At 31.7% G+C, this 17,475-nt stretch overlaps 2 protein-coding genes and 1 non-coding gene across 9 annotated transcripts; 2 read left to right on the forward strand and 1 right to left on the reverse strand.

Moving 5' to 3' along the window:
* The first annotated feature begins 124 nt into the window (after positions 1 to 124).
* Positions 125 to 197, forward strand: TRNAK-CUU (transfer RNA lysine (anticodon CUU)). Its single transcript has one exon. It is a non-coding gene; the product is annotated as a tRNA-Lys (tRNA).
* Positions 198 to 3,733: 3,536 nt separating this feature from the next.
* Positions 3,734 to 4,465, forward strand: LOC130827095 (60S ribosomal protein L39). Its single transcript, XM_057692711.1, has 3 exons — positions 3,734 to 3,898; positions 4,002 to 4,105; positions 4,220 to 4,465. The coding sequence occupies exons 1-3, from the start codon at positions 3,896 to 3,898 to the stop codon at positions 4,266 to 4,268; spliced, it is 156 nt and encodes a 51-aa protein (XP_057548694.1). The 5' UTR covers positions 3,734 to 3,895; the 3' UTR covers positions 4,269 to 4,465.
* A 5,447-nt stretch (positions 4,466 to 9,912) lies between these two features.
* On the reverse strand, positions 9,913 to 17,363 carry LOC130827141 (carotene epsilon-monooxygenase, chloroplastic). Of its 7 annotated transcripts, none has more exons than XR_009047172.1 (11): positions 16,811 to 17,357; positions 15,065 to 15,361; positions 14,632 to 14,829; positions 13,114 to 13,215; positions 12,864 to 13,004; positions 12,660 to 12,767; positions 11,888 to 11,970; positions 11,417 to 11,579; positions 11,256 to 11,315; positions 10,570 to 10,684; positions 9,913 to 10,492 (listed from the first exon to the last, which is right to left on the reverse strand). XR_009047172.1 is itself a non-coding variant. In XM_057692783.1 (10 exons), the coding sequence occupies exons 1-9, from the start codon at positions 16,888 to 16,890 to the stop codon at positions 11,262 to 11,264; spliced, it is 1,140 nt and encodes a 379-aa protein (XP_057548766.1). In that variant the 5' UTR covers positions 16,891 to 17,363; the 3' UTR covers positions 9,913 to 10,492; positions 11,256 to 11,261. The 7 variants fall into 7 exon arrangements, 5 of the variants coding, with proteins under 5 accessions (XP_057548766.1, XP_057548762.1, XP_057548765.1 ...); XR_009047171.1 differs by lacking the exon at positions 10,570 to 10,684 and having other exon boundaries at positions 9,913 to 10,050; positions 10,349 to 10,492; positions 16,811 to 17,325; XM_057692783.1 differs by lacking the exon at positions 10,570 to 10,684 and having other exon boundaries at positions 15,065 to 15,275; positions 16,811 to 17,363.
* Positions 17,364 to 17,475: the final 112 nt, after the last annotated feature.

The following is a 17,475-nucleotide window of genomic DNA, read 5'->3' on the forward strand; positions in this document are numbered from 1 at the left end:
ATGCTCATAATCACAATTTTGTCTTCCACTCTTCATAAGAACAAAGTATACTTTTCTTTTTAAATACTGGTAACAGATGAGGTATGCAGGTATTATCTGTCTAGGGTAATATTGTAGCATTATAGCCCGTCTAGCTCAGTTGGTAGAGCGCAAGGCTCTTAACCTTGTGGTCGTGGGTTCGAGCCCCACGGTGGGCGTTATGTTTTGTTTTTGAGGTTAACTCTTTTCACCCTCCCAAGTCACAACTTAATTTTGATATATTTACTATACTTTATACATATACTAGTGTAAAAGCCCATGTAATATACTATTTTTTTAGCAATGACATATATAATCATATGTTATTATAAAAAAAATTAAAGCCAGAGATAGTGTGTATTAGAAACAATCAATTTTGACAATTTGTATAATAACTTTGTAATTTTGGAAATCGTTAACAATTAATTATGCAGTATATTATATTCTCTAATTTACTCAATTTAATTAAAAATAAATGTTAGTCAAAGATACTTTAATGATAACGATATTGGTCAAAATCAAATGCAATGTCATTTTTCTTTAGACAATAAATGAGTTTAATTTGAAACTCTCTTTAGTTGTGACACTTGAAAATTTTCAAACTTTTTAGTAAAATGTATAATTAGATTGACATCCATAATACAAAGCAATAACTTAAGATCTAATGCATCATAGAATTAATCTTAAAGTGATAACAAAAAGTTATTCTATTTTATAATTTTATAATAATTATTTACAATCTTAAAATTATATAATACATTCCATTCAATAATTTGCTAAATGACAAATAACGGAGAGTATGGGTCAACATTTATTATCTTAATGACCAAGCTAAGCTAAGAACATATACTATTACGTGTTCTGCTAAGGCAATATTTATTATTTAATTAATAGCCTTAAAACAAGGAATTAATCAACATGATTATTCTTAAAAAATTATTTTTAATAGACAAATTCCAATAATTATCGTTCAATTGCAAAACATTATAAATAGGCCTTTAATTTGTGCTAAATTTCATCCATCTCAAGCAAAAACAAAAATAGGTAGTAGATAAGATCAACTACTTATTATTTATTATTTATTATTGAAATAAAAGCTAAAAAAAACATCCACTTTTAATAAAGAGAATAGTATTGTTATAATATATTAATTAAAGCTGAGTTAAATACGAAAAAATAAAAAAAAAATTAATATTAATTGCACGCAATAATAATGTATGTTAAAAATGTTAGTGAATATAAGATCAACTAAGACCTCACTAATTGATATATTAAGTTTTTAGTTGAGATTGTCTCTTGATATGATATTAAAATTTCTATTATTTTGACTGAGAGAAAAAAGGACTAGATAATCGAATCGCTCTTAGAACCTTACAAGGAGAAATTTATTATATATTAATATAATCAATTTATTATTAAAACGCGGATTTCACACCTTGAGAACAATTTTAATTATTGTCTTAATCATCAACTTTAACTTCAGTTTATTACTCCTGGTCCTAAACTTTCTTGCTAAATTCAATAAATACAATTGTTAAAATTCTTATAGAATAATTTGCGCATACATCCTTAATGTTTAGTACTTTTTTGAATTGCGGTCTTAATGTTTATCTTTTTCAAATTACAGCAAAGTAGCAAAATTTACAGATTCAAACTAAAAACACAAAACTCAACCATTTAACCTAAAATTAACCACTAAATTAATCGAAATTCTGTATTTTAGCCCAAACCTGCAAATTTTAATAATTTAGTTGTAATTCGTAAAAAATAATATTTAGACTGTAATTCGTAAGAATGATAAACTTTAAGGTTGCAATTCGTAATTCTTACATATATAAAATTTCTAAAAAATGTGACTATAAAAGAAATACATTTATATATATATTTGGATATAAATGTAGCAAATTTTTTTTTTAAAAAAAGGGAGTCTTTCAGTGTTATTATAGAATGATGCAATAGTTCTGTATTGAAGCGTATTGTTTTATTATTGTACTACTATTAAAGACTCCCTCTGTTTACTTTTGTCTGTCCAATTTAAGTTTTTTAATTTTATAAGAGAGAAATTTAAATTTGATTTTTAAAGTATATATTAAAAACAAAATATATTAATGTGTGATCTTGTTAGATTCTTCTTGATGCAAAGAATTTTAATTACAATTTTTATAATTTTTTATTATGCGTACCTATGAGATATCGAGGCTCAAAATTTGCGTTGAAATATGTGAAAAAGTAAAGTGGACAAACAAAAAGAAACGGAGAGAGTATTATCTGTTTGTTGTTTATTGTATAAGTTTTGTTCAATAAATAAGAAAAAAAAAAAGTGTATGTGTATTGTAATATTTCGATGATATTCTGAATAAATTTGTGAAGAATTGTGTAGTCACCTTGTAGTTCTAAATTGTTGTTCCATTTATTCTCTAATTTATGGGTTGGTCCACTTTTTTTTTTTTTTTTTTTTTTTTTTTGTTTTGGTAATAAAAATTCAATCAACAAATATCAAAATTAATTTACTATTTATAGTTAATTAGAAAGCTAGCAGTTATTTTAAATTAGAAAGTCTTCTAAGAAAACCCCTTAAGTTCGCTAAACTTGGAACAAACAATATGGCAAAACGCAATCAAGATCAAGCGAAATACTTCTTTAGTTACTTACAATGTTGTTATCCAAATTCTGATGTTGTCATTCTAATTAAATATCTTATTTAATTTTGTATATTATCGAGTTTGTCCATTACTATTTCAATCTAAAAAATTTCTAATCGCCTTTAGTTAAAAATATTAAAAAATTAATATTAGTAAAAAAAGTATCAAATAAAATTCTACTTGACAATAAATTTACTTATATATTGAGAATAAATTACTCCCTCCTGTTCAACCTAATCGTCCTATTTAGTTGGGCATAATTAAAAATTATAATAAGGTTATTTTAATTTGCCTAGAGCAAACTCGGGTAACCGAATGACCTGCTGTAGCAAGTTTTTTTTTTAAAAAAAAAGATAAATTAAAATTAATGTCGAAAAAATGTAAAAAAAAATAATAAAATGCTTTTAGAATTTTTTATGTAAATTTTCAAAATTTTTCTCTAACTTTATATTAATTTTCAGTTTACTTTTTTGTTAAATTATCTACTATAGCATATCATTCGGGTACTTAAGTTTACTTTAGGCAAATACCTCCATAAAGTTGAAATTAATCATGATTAATCAATAGTTGAGATTATTGTAAAAAAATCATGAAAATGTTCGATTATTTAAGATAATTTTTCCTAATTTTTATATTGTGACAAGTCAAATAAGATTTTATATAACTATAATACAACTTATAGATTAAAATTGTTATAAAAAGATATTAAATGTAATAAGCTTGAATTTTCGGCTTTTCCACGCATGGTAGATAAATATTTTTGTAAATCCACATTAAACATACGTTAAATAGACACTTAAAGGCTGAACACAAATTCTTGTGAGAGACGGTGACCATCTTTAATCGGGCCAACCCATTAATATTTTTTAAAATATTTAAGTATGTATTAAGAATAATGTAAATAGACATCTAAGGCATTGAAAGTAGAAATTAAAAATACGATATGTAATATCAAGAAAAATATAAGTAGACATTAATAATATAGTAAATAGACATTAATCTTTTAATGGACTGAAATTCAAATACGTGTTTTTAAGAGACTAGCTATATGCTGAAAACTCAGGATCTCTCGTACATGGGCCAAAATACCCGCAACCAGTATATCTAAACAAGGCCCGACACCGAGACCACGTTAAAAACCCTCCTATAAAATCCCTATTTCCATCACTCTTAATATTTCTAGGGTTTCTCTCATCCGATTTCTGCAGTCGTCGGCGGATCTTTAAGATACAACAATGGTGATTCAATGGCTTCTTTCTCTTCCTCTGTCATCAGTTTATTGTTGACCGTACTTACTTTTAGATGTGAATTAATAACTTGATATATTTTCTTCTCGAGCAGCCGTCGCACAAAACTTTCAGGATTAAGAAGAAACTTGCTAAGAAGATGAGGCAGAATCGCCCTATCCCTTACTGGATTCGCATGCGTACCGACAACACTATCAGGTTTTAGATTTTCTTCATCGAATTTTGATGTTTGTAATGCTTTTGATCTGTTCGTTATGGACAACAATTGGATTATTGTTTCTGATGGTTTTTTTTTTGTTGTTACTATGTCAGGTACAATGCTAAGCGTAGGCATTGGCGTCGTACCAAGCTTGGATTTTAAGGTGTTTTTCGAACTTCTGCAGTGTTTTTCTATTACATATGCAGATGTAGTTTTGAAGAGGATTCAAGGTTTGATTTAATAGAACAATTATGGTACTTGTAGTTGAGTTATTTTGCTGGAAGTTGGAACTTCATGTAATCAAATGCTCTTAAGAACAAATTTTTGGTGTTATTTAACCATTGCAATGTTTCCTCTCATATTTTATTTGGTTATATTTTCTGCAATTGCTTTTACTATTCTGCCTTTCGTTACGGGAATTATATTGTATGCTATGTATGGATGGAGGAAATGGACGACAAGGAAGGAGTGAGAAACAGAGGGATTGTATTTCCTCCAATCTTTACCCCCTCCTTGCTTTTTTAACCAAAATGTTATCTAAACATGTTTGTATGTAATTTAGTTGAAATGTAGTTTTCTTAGAGATTGATAGTTTTGATTGTATCTCAACTAAGAGCTCTTTACATTTCAAGCTAAGAATCTGTGATTGTTCAATCAATTGTTGTTCTGCTCTCCTTGAATGTGGGGTTGGGTGCACTCTGTTTGATTTTAATGCTATGGTGTATCTGATTGAGTTAGGGTGGAATGAATGGGTGCGCTTTGTTTGAATTTGGGGTTGGAAGTTCTTGAGTTTTGGTGAAATGGTTGGGTGCCCGCGATTTGAAAATGGGGCTTGGAATTTTTTGTTAGGTTTACGGTGAAATGGTTTATTGCACACTGAATTCAGAGCATGGAAGGTTTTGCTTTGTTTCTGAAATGATTTGATGCACTTTGAATTTGGAGCTTGGAAGTTCTTGCTTGAGTTATCTATGGACTGGCGAAGTGCACTCTCTTTGAAATTTGATTTTGAGGCTTGGAAGTTTTTGGTTTGTCTGTAGTTGCAATTCTTGCACACCCTTCGGAGAAGGTAATAGGAGTGATATTTGCATTCAGCATCGCAATTGAAGGACATTTATACTTCATCTGTTCGGAAATACTTCCTCCATTTTAAAATACTTTTTAACATTTGATTTTTTTTAAATAGTTTAATGCATTGATTTAATTCTTAATATTTTTATTTATGTAATGATAAATTTTAAAAATTTGTATTAATAATCGTTACATTAAAACAAATTGAATTAGATTTCCATATGATTATATTTAAATCGAGAGATTAAAAACTAATCACAATTTTAAGTCTAATGAATAGAAAGTGATATATTTGCAATATTGCAAGCAATTTAGAACGGAGGATGTCTCTTATTATATTATGGTTATTAATGTTATTTATATTTGTTTTATATATTTCGATTAATGTGTAAGAAAAAATATAATCATGTGAGATCTTGTTTGCATTGTTAAATCACATACCTTTCAAAGTATTTACTTTTTATAATTTTTAGATTTTTAGATTTTAGATTTAGATATCAGCCCGTCTTGTACAAAATCGTCTCATGGTGAGACGATCTTAAAACAAGAATTACATAAGCTAAAAGTTTTTATTATTAGGCTATTTAACCCGAGTATGAGACAAGTCTCATAGTAAGACCGTCCCATACAAGAATTTGTATTATGTTATTGGGCTATTTAACGTAAGTATTAATCCTGTCTCACGGTGAGATCGTCTCATACAAGAATTTGTATTTTAGATTTGGGAAATTCCATGTTGTAATCTTGAGGTATTGAGTTTTTCATGTGGTAACCAAAGTTTTTCAAAAATCTACGCAACTTTTTAAAAGCGTTAGTTTATTAAGGATAATGTTTCATGTACGACTATTTAACCTTTTTATCTTATTCCATTGCATCAGAAACTTATATTTCCGCCAAAACATAAACTCTAACTTGCCCATTGTGCTTGAAATGAATTGTTTTTTTTCAATTCAAAATTTTAGGGTTTGAATTTTAGGGAAAATAAATGTGGTTTAAGGGAAAGATAGAAAAGTTAGGGTTTATGTCTTAGCGGAAATATAAGTTTCTAATTCAATGGGATATGGCAACAGGGTTAAATAGGCATACAGGAAATTGTTATTCTTACAAAACTAACATTTTCAACCTTTTTAGGATAAAAAGGTCACGAAGGATGAATTGGGTAAACCTTAGGGTAACCACTTAAATTTTTAAAAAACTTTGATTACCATGTAGAAAACCCAATACCTCAGGGTCACCACGTGAATTTCCCTTTAGATTTAGATTACATGTGCATTGTTTAGTGTATAAATAAATAAAATAACACACTGAATTGCAAAATAAGTCAATTATAGCAAGTATAATAGAACAAAGAAAATATATTTGTAAAAAATTTCTATAAATTATTTATATTCTTTTAGTGTGCATCAATCTAACGGAGTATTATATTAACTTTTAAGAATGGTATCAAGTCCATACTAACTTTTTGGATATGTTAATTTCATAATTACACATTATAAACACGTCAATTGAAGGACTTGTGTATTTAGACGGACACTTTTAATCTTCATAAATGAACCCTTGCATACTCGCTTAAAACGTTTCATTGAGATGATTTTGACTTGGTATATATTAATTTAATTAATATGTTAAAGGTTTGTATATTGTTGCTATGTACAATTTTTTTAAAAAAAATTTGAAAATTGACTATTCTTAAAACATGGTCAAAATAAGTTTTTTTTTTTTCAAAATAATTGAAATAGTTTTTCTTGTCTTGATAATGAAATACATATAAAATCTCAAAGTTACTGGAAAATTTATAAATGTTGAATTATATAACATATAACACTGAAAAATAACAGTTAAATTGATTTAATACACAGCTTCACATGCAAAGAAGCGTGTTTGACCCATCTTATACTATAACAGATTGTACTAAAACTATTAATACAATATAAATAACTCATAATTAAACAAACAAAACCACTTTCTTCCCTCAGAAAATTACATAACAGAAAATTTTAAAAATTATTTTATATTTTACTTTTTAGTATTAATATTACTAAATAGTAAATACTAATATTATACTTAGTATTAAGTATGTAAGAAGGTATAGCAGAGAAGAATAAACATAATCTGCCTTGCCCTTTCGAAAATTTTTCCTCGAGGCCCACTTCATCTGAAGCATGAAGAGATTTTTTGATAAACATAAAGAGACGGTCTTGTCCCATACATAGGTAGAATAGTCCAATTAATATAATTATTAGTATACAAGTTTTTTTTTTTCAGAAATCGTCTCACCGAGAGACAATACCTCACAAGAATAACTCCAAGATAAAATATAATAGAGATTTTAGAAGGAAGCGAAAATGCCAAAGGATCCAAATTGCCCTATATAAAACATACGAACAAAAACCGTGCACCTTTTTATATATTATTTAACGAGTGCGATTTTTATTTTCCAAATCATTTACTTAAAGCTCGAATTTCTCATGTCATAATCAATGACTTGAAAAGGACAAAACACGAAAAATCACCATCATCATCACCAGCTCCAGCACCATCGATATGACTCAATCTGTCAAAAACTTAAGTTTTTGAAAAACCAATTCTACTTAAACCTCTAAGCCAAAAGCTGTAGTTTCGAAATATCTTATATACTCTATCACACCCCAGTTTCGCTCACAGGGTAAGTGAGCGAGGCTAGGGTGCGCAAAAGCATGCGCAAGTATTATAGATGGGTTTACGTAGTATGTGTAGAATGAAGTGATGGACTTAGAGGGTTTCTACATGGAGAAGTATGAGACTCATATAAGGAGGACCTTAAATCTTAGGTCATGTCATGAGATGAAATCAATGGAATGGAAGAAAAGAAGGAAAAGAGAGTGACTTATGTAATGGTGTGTAGGCACTTTTTGGATTAAAGTAATGTATGAAAATTGAAAAGTAGAGTGTTCATAGAAGTGGGGTTTGCTACTTAGAATCTTCTTAAGCATATGCCTTTCTTATGTGATAACATTCTCTTCAACCTCAGCATTGTCTTTTTATATTGTTTTTCTTTATTCTATTTCTTTTTCCTCTATTTAACATGTTTAATTTTAATACCGGGTTTTATCTTAACTGAAGTAAGTACTGTTTTTATCAGATAAAGGTTTGGAAGTAAACCTATTAGAATAGTTGACTAAGTTGATTTTGAATTGGTTTGGATTTAGCTCCATTGCTAAAGAGTAAAATGTTTGTTTTTATAATCATCACCATAAAATATAAGAAAAATCATTATATTTTGTTGTAAAATTTGAACTTTTGTTCTTCCTTATTATAATGCATGGTTGGTCAAATATATATTTTCAAGTATTAATTGATGAAAAATTCACTTAAAAATTTTGAGAAAATACCATTACATAGCTTAAAATATTGTCGTAAAATAAAAAAACTGTACCAATCTAAGAAAATAATAGAATCTATTGAGCCATAATCAAATCGATATTTTGAATAAATTTTTAAATCACAAGTATGATACGGTTTCATCAAGAGATGCACTTAATACATGGGTAAAAATCAAAATAGTGCATCGCATACACATTATGTAAATTTAGGTTTGTTATTTAAAATTATCTCACCAAAAGACAATCTCTCATAAGAATAGCTCTTTTCAAAATTGGATCAAGAAGTAACAAATTTAAAGTATTTGAAGGGCAAACTTTTGCTGGGTGATCTAATCTTGGTAAATTACAAATTAAAAAATCTTGTTAAATTAACAAATGATATTTTTAGGGTTAATGAAGTGGCAACTATAAAGTTTAGAGCGTGGTCCTATAATTGTAAAGGCAATAATACTCCATGTCAATTTAATTATCGAATTATGGATTAGCTAAATAAGAACGGATTTTTCATTTTATAAAATTGTTGTGATAAGAATTAAATTTTAAAAAATGATCTATGGATTTGTAACAAAATAATGATTAAAAATTCATTTGGAACCCTTCATTAAGAGGGTATATCCTATATGTATTTTTTGGGTGCTTTTCTTGCTTACCTAGGGCAATAAAGTATTAACAAAAAGAAATTCCTTTTTTTTTTTTTGAAACAATTGTCAGTCAGCCCATGTTAAGCTACTTTTTAAAAGGTTTAGTACTAATTAAAGGATTTATTACTACTAATTAAATTGTAAATGACTTGATTAAGGGGATCTTTGATGTTTAATCAATAATATAGTTTTTGCATTTTCAATCCAAAACTTGATCATCTTCCAACTTCATTAGCCCTTGGTTAACATCATAGGCTATCACCAAGGTCGATCCTAAGGACGGGCGAGTGATGTCGTGTCTATAAGCCAAGGCTAGAAAGGGCCCCATAGAAGTTGTGCAACTAAATCATCTCGTTTAGTGTTTGATAAGTTTTATTTTAGGAGAAAAAACGTTTTAATGTCATGCTTGAACATGATCTTTTCGATTTGGTTGCGACAAAACAAGTTATGAAAACTCAAGCATGATCTTTTCAATTTGATTACAAAACGTGGTAGGGAAATCTAGATTCGAGTCTGCCAAAGTTATGACTTGGTTCATTTAATCCAAAATCCTATTAATTTTAAACAATGTAAAATATGATATAAAAGAATGATAGCCGAGTCAGTTCAACGCACATACAAAGATAAATATTTGACTCACTTTATACTCACAATTGTGTGTAAGAACAAAAATTCCAATCTACTACTATTAAAGAAGGCAAACAAACAAGTTCTAAAAGTTAACATTTTAGTTGTAAAAAAAAAAAATACTAATATAGGAAAGCATATTACAAAAGTAAGGTGAAATATACCTTGGTACCCAAGATGGCATATTACTTGATAGCTGATACCGATATGGCACTGTATATAACCAAACTTCTTTTGTGCCTTTTCCTTTTTTCCAACCAAAAAATATACTAATTACTAAATTATTTTCTTTGTTTCGGTAAATTTGCTACTAGAAGCGATATTGTGAAAAGAAATATCACAGTGATTGATAAATTTATTCGGACGACGAGCCAGTTAAATTTAGAAAAAACGTTATTAAAAATCTTAATCAAGATTACGAGGATGATAAACCTATAACTGATGTACTTCCATGCATACTATCAGAGTTAATTTTGGAATCCGAGGATGATAAAGTGCTTATGATATAGTCGTTGATGTACAATGCTGAACGAGGAAAACTTACAGAACTTCAAAAATGTCGGTACTATTCATCCACACAATGTGCGCCTTTGGCTCTGTAGATTGTCACGAATGATGAAGATATCTTAGGAGAGGAGTGATCGTGTCCAATGACTATCGTCTGAGGTGATACCTGTTTACTGTCAAACTGATCACGAAAAACTGTTACGAGACAATCCCAGCATGAGGGAAGTTGATAGATTGTAAACAACACATTTCATTAACCTGATTCTATTTTAAGATGACAGTGATATATTTGTTATTGGGTGTAGACAACCAGATCCGCATTAGAAGAGAGTTGACTGCGCACAAATCCACACAAATCCGACGAGGTTCCATCCTAAAACCAATTGGTATTAGGAGTAGCCCATCAAGTATATATGTTAGTCAAATCTCTCTCTTATTCTTCTACGTGGGATCACATGTGGATTATTTTTCAACAAGCAGAACACGCAATAAGCGTGTTCATATAAGCAAGAATCCTGGCACCTTTTTCCTTCTAAAAAATGCTACAGAAAGCAGTTCAGCTTGTTCTTCACACCAAGGGCGAGGGACTAGGGGATGGGGAGGTGGTAGGAAAGTGGCTGAGGGTGAAAGAATCGTGCTGAAAATATATACTACGCAATACAAAAACCAAAAGCAGATTTGCCACAAATGTCAAAATTAATCAAGAAAATTGATCACTTAATTACATAGAAATGTAGAATGATCAATGAGCAGGGCGTTGCGAACGATTTAGGCCAATATCAGGCTCGTGGGGAGAATTCACCTGCAGGCCGAAGTTCTGCGCACAGTGTCTGCTGTGCATTCAGGCATGATCACTTTTACTAACAACGACACTTCATAATAAATCCACTTTATATAATGTTGAGATTTACAGAAGTACTTGTAGATCAATAAACAGAACTCACCTATAGTCATGTAGCAAATACAGGTTCATCTTTGCGTTCTGTTACTCTCATATACAAGCCCTGCAACATATAAAAAGTTTAAGTTCACGGTATTTTCTAAGGAGAAACGACAAAAAGTATTGCATATACGATCCAGCATGCATGTGCATTTAGAGAATTACGTTTGTTGTATGGATGGTAGCACCAGTAGTCATAGTAATGTCCTGATCCGGAATCAACTCAAAATTGATGTTTTGAAGAAGGATAGTGAGAGCTACAATCGCTTCCAATAAAGCAAACTGATCACCTACACACTTACGAGGGCCTCCGCTGAACGGAACAAACCTGCAAAGCCAGTTTGAAATAGAAGGAAGATTTGATGTGATTTAGTGAATGTCAAATGTCACCAATCTTTGATGTGAAATTGCATATTGACCAGTGTAACATAATTCGCTAGATGATTTGCCTTTTGAATTCGCGAATCACTCAAATTTGCCCAAGAATAGCCCAAAACCGACCATAATTTGCTTTTTCGATTCGCAATTCATGAGAACATTAGCGAATCATGTGACTGACATATTTTAAGTAAAATTTTCAGAAGCTAAAACCAGCGGAATCATTTGAAGTGAGAGCTTAACAGGATGCATACATACCTAAAATCAGTGTTTGTTTCATTAGGAAGTGGACCCTCCAAATCGAACCTTTCAGGAATGAACTCTTCTGCTCTTTCCCACACCTTTAGAGATAAAACGCATGAAGCAGAACCAATTAGGAAGAATCAATTGTTTCTAAACGTTAGCAAACCCGACCCGCGACACAGTTTTCACATAACTAAAATTACTAACAGTTCAATACTACTGCATCACTCTGAAGTAAACTGTTAAAAAAAACCACAAACAGTGGTACAATGTAATAAAATCATGTATGATGTATTGATAAGAAATTTAGCCCAACTAGCAGTTGGTATTCCTTCATACTTCCTCCGTCCCAATCATTTTACCCCAATTGTAGATCGCACGGAGAAGAGTTGGATTTGGTGGGTTAAAGTGGTGGGTTATTAAGAAATAAGAGACAGAATATAGAGGGTAAAAATGTGTTAAAGTGGTGGAGACCATGTCCAAAAGTAGTAAAGGAGAAAATTCATTTAGATGAACTTAATGGAAAAATGGGGCAAATTCATTGGACGGAGGGCGTAATTGGAAATAAAGCCTAGAGCATGCAGTGAACTGGTGCAACTCATAACTGAAAGCCTCAAAAAGTTCGCATCATCCGCAGAGATCGGTTATTGGAAGACAAGGTACTTGTTTCCTCAACTGTATTTCGGACAAACAGAAACAGTTACTGCTTAACTTTAAGCAATCTGGACAATTTTAAGAGCTCGCTTGGATTAAGAGTAAGCAATGACTACAAAATTATCATCTATACCTGGGAGGAATGATGGATATTGTATACTGATATCATTATATCTTGACCAGGATTGACCTTGTAATTTCCAGGAAGGGTGTCCTGAACTTGAGCTCTTCTGAGTAAAACCTAAACCAACGGAGATAGAAAGAAAATTTAAAATAGCCAAACTATTTCAAGTTAAACAAAAGATTTCATGCTGAATGACCAAAATATAGAACCTACTGGAGGATGAGGATACAGACGCATCGACTCTAATATACAACGCGCCAAATACTTGAGTTCTTTTGTATCTTCAAAGGATGGAAGCCTACCCTGTAAAACGCGGTCAACTTCTTCCTTTGCTTTAGACAAAGAAGATGGATCCTGAAAGAGAAGAAGAAAATGAATCATGCTAGGCATATTGATTTTTTTTACTCTCTATCAGCAAAATCGTCCCAGATTTATCTTATGATGAAGAGATGCAAGCAATTACCTTACTTAATAAATACACCGTCCATGTTAAAACTGAACCAGTAGTTTCATGACCAGCAACCAGCATCGACAAGAGGTCATCACGGAGCTGTATGCTAGATACCTGCAATCAAGAATGGTAAATGGGGTTTGAGAAGACCATACGATATATTTAATATTGGAACCAAGTAGCAGAGCCGGAGCAAAATCGACAAATTCCTGTGCAATTTTTAAAAAATATGATATTTTTCGAACAACTTTGTATCTTTAAATACTTAACTTATACTACGTAATTTTATATTCAGGCCCCCAATAATTTGGGGCCCTGTGCGGTCGAACATGTTGAACATGCTCAGAACCTCCCCTGCGGCAAGTAGCAATATTATATAGCATCCAGAAGAGCTACGAAACATAGAAGTATAAAGTAACCTATCCATAAATACAAGAAACTAGGTTTCGTTTCAATTTTTCAAATTTAAATCATGTGTTTCTTAAAGATTTCTTACCATATCATTTCAAATTATTAGACACTCGAATTAAATCTTCCACATGAAGATATTTTTTATACCTTACCCAAAGAGAACAGCAGAAAAGGCAATGCAGTATCCATTTTTCACATAAACGATAGCTATTACATACTTCATAGCTATTATACAGACTTCATAGCTACTATACTCGAAAAAAAGTACTTTGCCATGGGCTTATAACCTTTTATGCTTATTAAACTTATTATACTCTAAATGTCCAACAGATTTATGTATCAAAATATTCAAGAAAGAGTACCATTTAATTAGTGAATTACATTACATATTGGCTCCTAAATGATAAACACACATACATAGTAAAGAGTATCCACAAGGATATCACATATACACCAAATTTGAAACTTCGCTGACACAAATTTGCTAAATACCTTAACCATAAACATTCTTAATATTGACTGAAATTGGGAGAGTAATTCTTGAAGCGTTGCACATTTCAGTAAGAGCCTTAAAATCAGAATCCTTAAGCAGAAGCAGTTATTTGGGTGAGAAATTTGTGGAAGCATTTAATAAGGTTTAGAAGTCTATATAGTTAGAGGGTTAGAGTTTGTTATAGTCTTTAGTTTGTTAGAGTTAAAGGGTGGCCTATAAATATGAAGGGTATGGGAGAATGTAGAGGGGTTGAGCATTATTTTATTATTGAGTTTAGACCTTAAGGAGAGAACATGTCTTTCGAAAAGCTTGTAAATATTTTCCCATTATGCCATTAGTTTCAGTTTGCTTACCCTTTACTACCCTTATTCTGTACTTTCAATTCTGTTCAATTTCATGGCCATCTCAAGTCATATCAAAAGTCCTACAAAAATTCTATAGTCAAAGTTGATATTTGAAATATGTGGAACTCATGGGTTCATAGAAAGGACATATAAACATAAACTTATAGGAGTATAAATTTGTAAAATTACAGCTCTACGTTCTCGTGTGCTTTGAATTTCAATATGATATGCAAATGACAATGCAAATAGAATGAAAGAGGCTTGAAAATGTAACATACGAACCTCCTCCCGGCTAGCCAGCAAGAAACGTAGTATACTAGGATCTGCATCATTCACATATTCTTCATTATCAATCTTTTCACCTTCAGCTTCGACAATCTCCTTACACTTTGCAATAAGTTCTTCCACGGTATCCCTGATGACATCCACAGCTTTCTCAGCTTTTATTTGTCTCGGAACAACTTTACACAAGGCTTTAACCTGTAAGAAAACAATAACAAGGTAACATCCAATACTGTGTAACATGATTTGCCAGTTAATTCGCCTTTTAAATTCACGATCACGATTCGCTCAAAATGACCTAAAAATAGCCCAAAATCGACTATAATTCGCTTTTTTTATTCGTGATTCGCAAGGAGATTAGTGAATCATATGATAGTGATCCAATATCCAGAACAAAAGCTATTGAAAAACAAGTTCAACAAGCAATACTTGCCTTCCAATAAGGTAAAAGATCAGTGGAACGGTTCTCTGCCTCTTTAAGTGCAGTGTAAACAGCATCAATTACAGGACTATCGGCAGTCAGAGAGTCAAAATTGTAGTTGAACAATGATAGGCCAATAACATCCAGTGTGAGTTGTGAAAATACAGCTTCCATATTCACAGCAGTACCAGTGGCTGCACTGGCTTTCAGCTTCTCAACCATCCTTTCAGCACATTTACAAAAAACCCGTTCAACTATTACCGAGAGATATTTTTTGTGAAGTGATGGAACAACAGCCCTGCGCCTTGCCTATCAAAAATTAGGCTTCCATGCTCATAGCGCCCATTTAAAAATTTTCATGAACCATAAATGCTATATCTATACGACTTCATTTTAGTTATTACCTAAATACTCCATGTCTCACTTTGATTCAATGGCCTTAAAAATTTATGCAGAAACTTAATGGGGTCAAATTGGTAGGCAGCACATTATACAAATTGCTTTTATGGTTTTTGATTTACAAGGAACACACCAACTTCTTTGAGTGGTATACCTCGAGCTACATGAGAAAACCCATTTCTTATGCAACCAGGTGAATCTAGAATTGTTCCATATATATATATGTGTGTGTGTGTGTGTGTGTTAATTTCTTCCTAACATCCGAAACTAAGTTGATCATGTTTCAACAAAGGATAGATGCGCAATCAAAACAATAACGATTTTCAGTAGCTTATAACCATCCATGGAAAATCAATAAAGCAGGTTAGAGATTTAGTACCTTGATGAATATAAATATACCCTCCTATAAATATGAAGCCCAAGACTATTCAATACTACCAGCCTACAAGATCCAAATGGCCAAAAGCCACATTCCAACTACTATACTTTTATACCCCGCGAGGAGCACGATAAGGGGGGCTTCGTACATTTTAGGATAGCAACCATATTATCTCCTCCTCATCCACTCTCACACTTAAATATACATGATATAAGTAAACTTGGGCATTGCTCTCCGCCTGAAGTGGGTCCTTGGGCCTCATAGTATCTACGTCTGCTCAAGCTCGCCCAGATGAGGCAACTTGACCTCAGATTGAAGCACTACCAATGAGAAGCCCTGGACGACAGGAACATTTAAACCTTGCTAGAATCTTGATCTATCCCTCAAACCAATCCACTTAAGTTTTAAAATCGACAATGCATCCTAAATCTCCAACTAAAAGTTACTATCCTAGTTCATTAAAACTCCTGATATTATTTTTTAAATGGAAAGTTATCAATATCAAGTTCGCCTCACGCGGTATTTCTTACACACATTACACATATCCAGAATTACACCTTGAAATTATGTATGATCATTACGGGGTGTTTGGTTCGGAAGAAAATGATTTTCACCAAACCAAACACCCAAAATATATTCCTAAAAGAATAATTTGCATTTCAGCCTTATGTTTAGACCCTTTGCGAATTACAACCTCAATGTTTTTTTGAATTAGAGCCACCAAAGTATCAATACCTACGGCATTCAGGCCAATTCACCTAATTCCAATCACTTAACCTAAAATTTCGACCTCTAAAATGGTACTAGTACATGAGTATGACAATAAGCAACTTTAGAACAAATCAAAATAAAGCTAATCACATAAATACATTTCCCTTCAATACCCAATAATCAAACCAAAAACCAATCCTAGTAGAATAATTCTAGCAGAAAATGAGCAACACAGAAAAATTTACAAAGATCAAAAATAGAATTAATACCGTCCAAAGAGAGCCTTCAGCAATGGCAAACCCAGAACCAAAGAGAAATTCAGAAACTTCAGCAACAAGTCCCTTAGCATACTTTGTTCCGTAATTCCTCAAAACATGTTTAGCAATGGCGGGGTCACTAACCACCACAAAATTGCGGGGCCCAGCAGCTAAACGGTAAATGGGTCCATAAGCATTCATCCATTTGAACAATGGAAGAAAAAGGGCACCTCCAAGAAGCTCTGAAACATCTTCAAGTTTAGCATTTGCAATGGGTATACCAGAATCATCTTGTGTAAAGGTTAGTGTACGAGTTAGAGAAGTGAGCCAATCTGGGCTTACCCATGACTTGAATTTGGGAGTTTTGATGAGTTTTGGATCCTGTGGTGGTTTGGAGAGGGAGAATTTGATGGAGAATGAGCCATGGGAGGTGGGTTTTTGGATTAGAGATAGGGGTGTGAGGGAGAAACTGGAGGAAGACATTGATGCTTGAGGAATAGTATCTTCCTTTAAGATTTTGTATCTTTGAATTAGTACCAAGAACCACCTTAAAAATTGATATTTTTTACGATGTCATCAAGAGTTTGCACACACCCTAGTTATTAAGAAAATAGCAATGGATAAAATTAAAGTTGGAGAAAATTAAATTAAAAAAATGTGTTAATATTAGTGAGATT

The sequence above is a fragment of the Amaranthus tricolor genome, chromosome 11 (genome assembly GCF_026212465.1).
Source record: "Amaranthus tricolor cultivar Red isolate AtriRed21 chromosome 11, ASM2621246v1, whole genome shotgun sequence".
NCBI classification, from domain to species: Eukaryota; Viridiplantae; Streptophyta; class Magnoliopsida; order Caryophyllales; family Amaranthaceae; genus Amaranthus; species Amaranthus tricolor.

Coding starts and splice junctions, on each gene's coding strand:
- LOC130827095 (XM_057692711.1), top strand. Junction 4,106..4,219: donor CGTACCGACAACACTATCAG/GTTTTAGATTTT, acceptor TTACTATGTCAG/GTACAATGCTAAGCGTAGGC.
- LOC130827141 (XM_057692779.1), bottom strand. CDS start 17,281: ATGTCTTCCTCCAGTTTCTCCCTCACACCCCTATCTCTAATCCAAAAA. Junction 11,971..12,659: donor ATATCCATCATTCCTCCCAG/GTATAGATGATA, acceptor TTATCTCTAAAG/GTGTGGGAAAGAGCAGAAGA. Junction 11,316..11,416: donor CTACCATCCATACAACAAAC/GTAATTCTCTAA, acceptor TATATGTTGCAG/GGCTTGTATATGAGAGTAAC.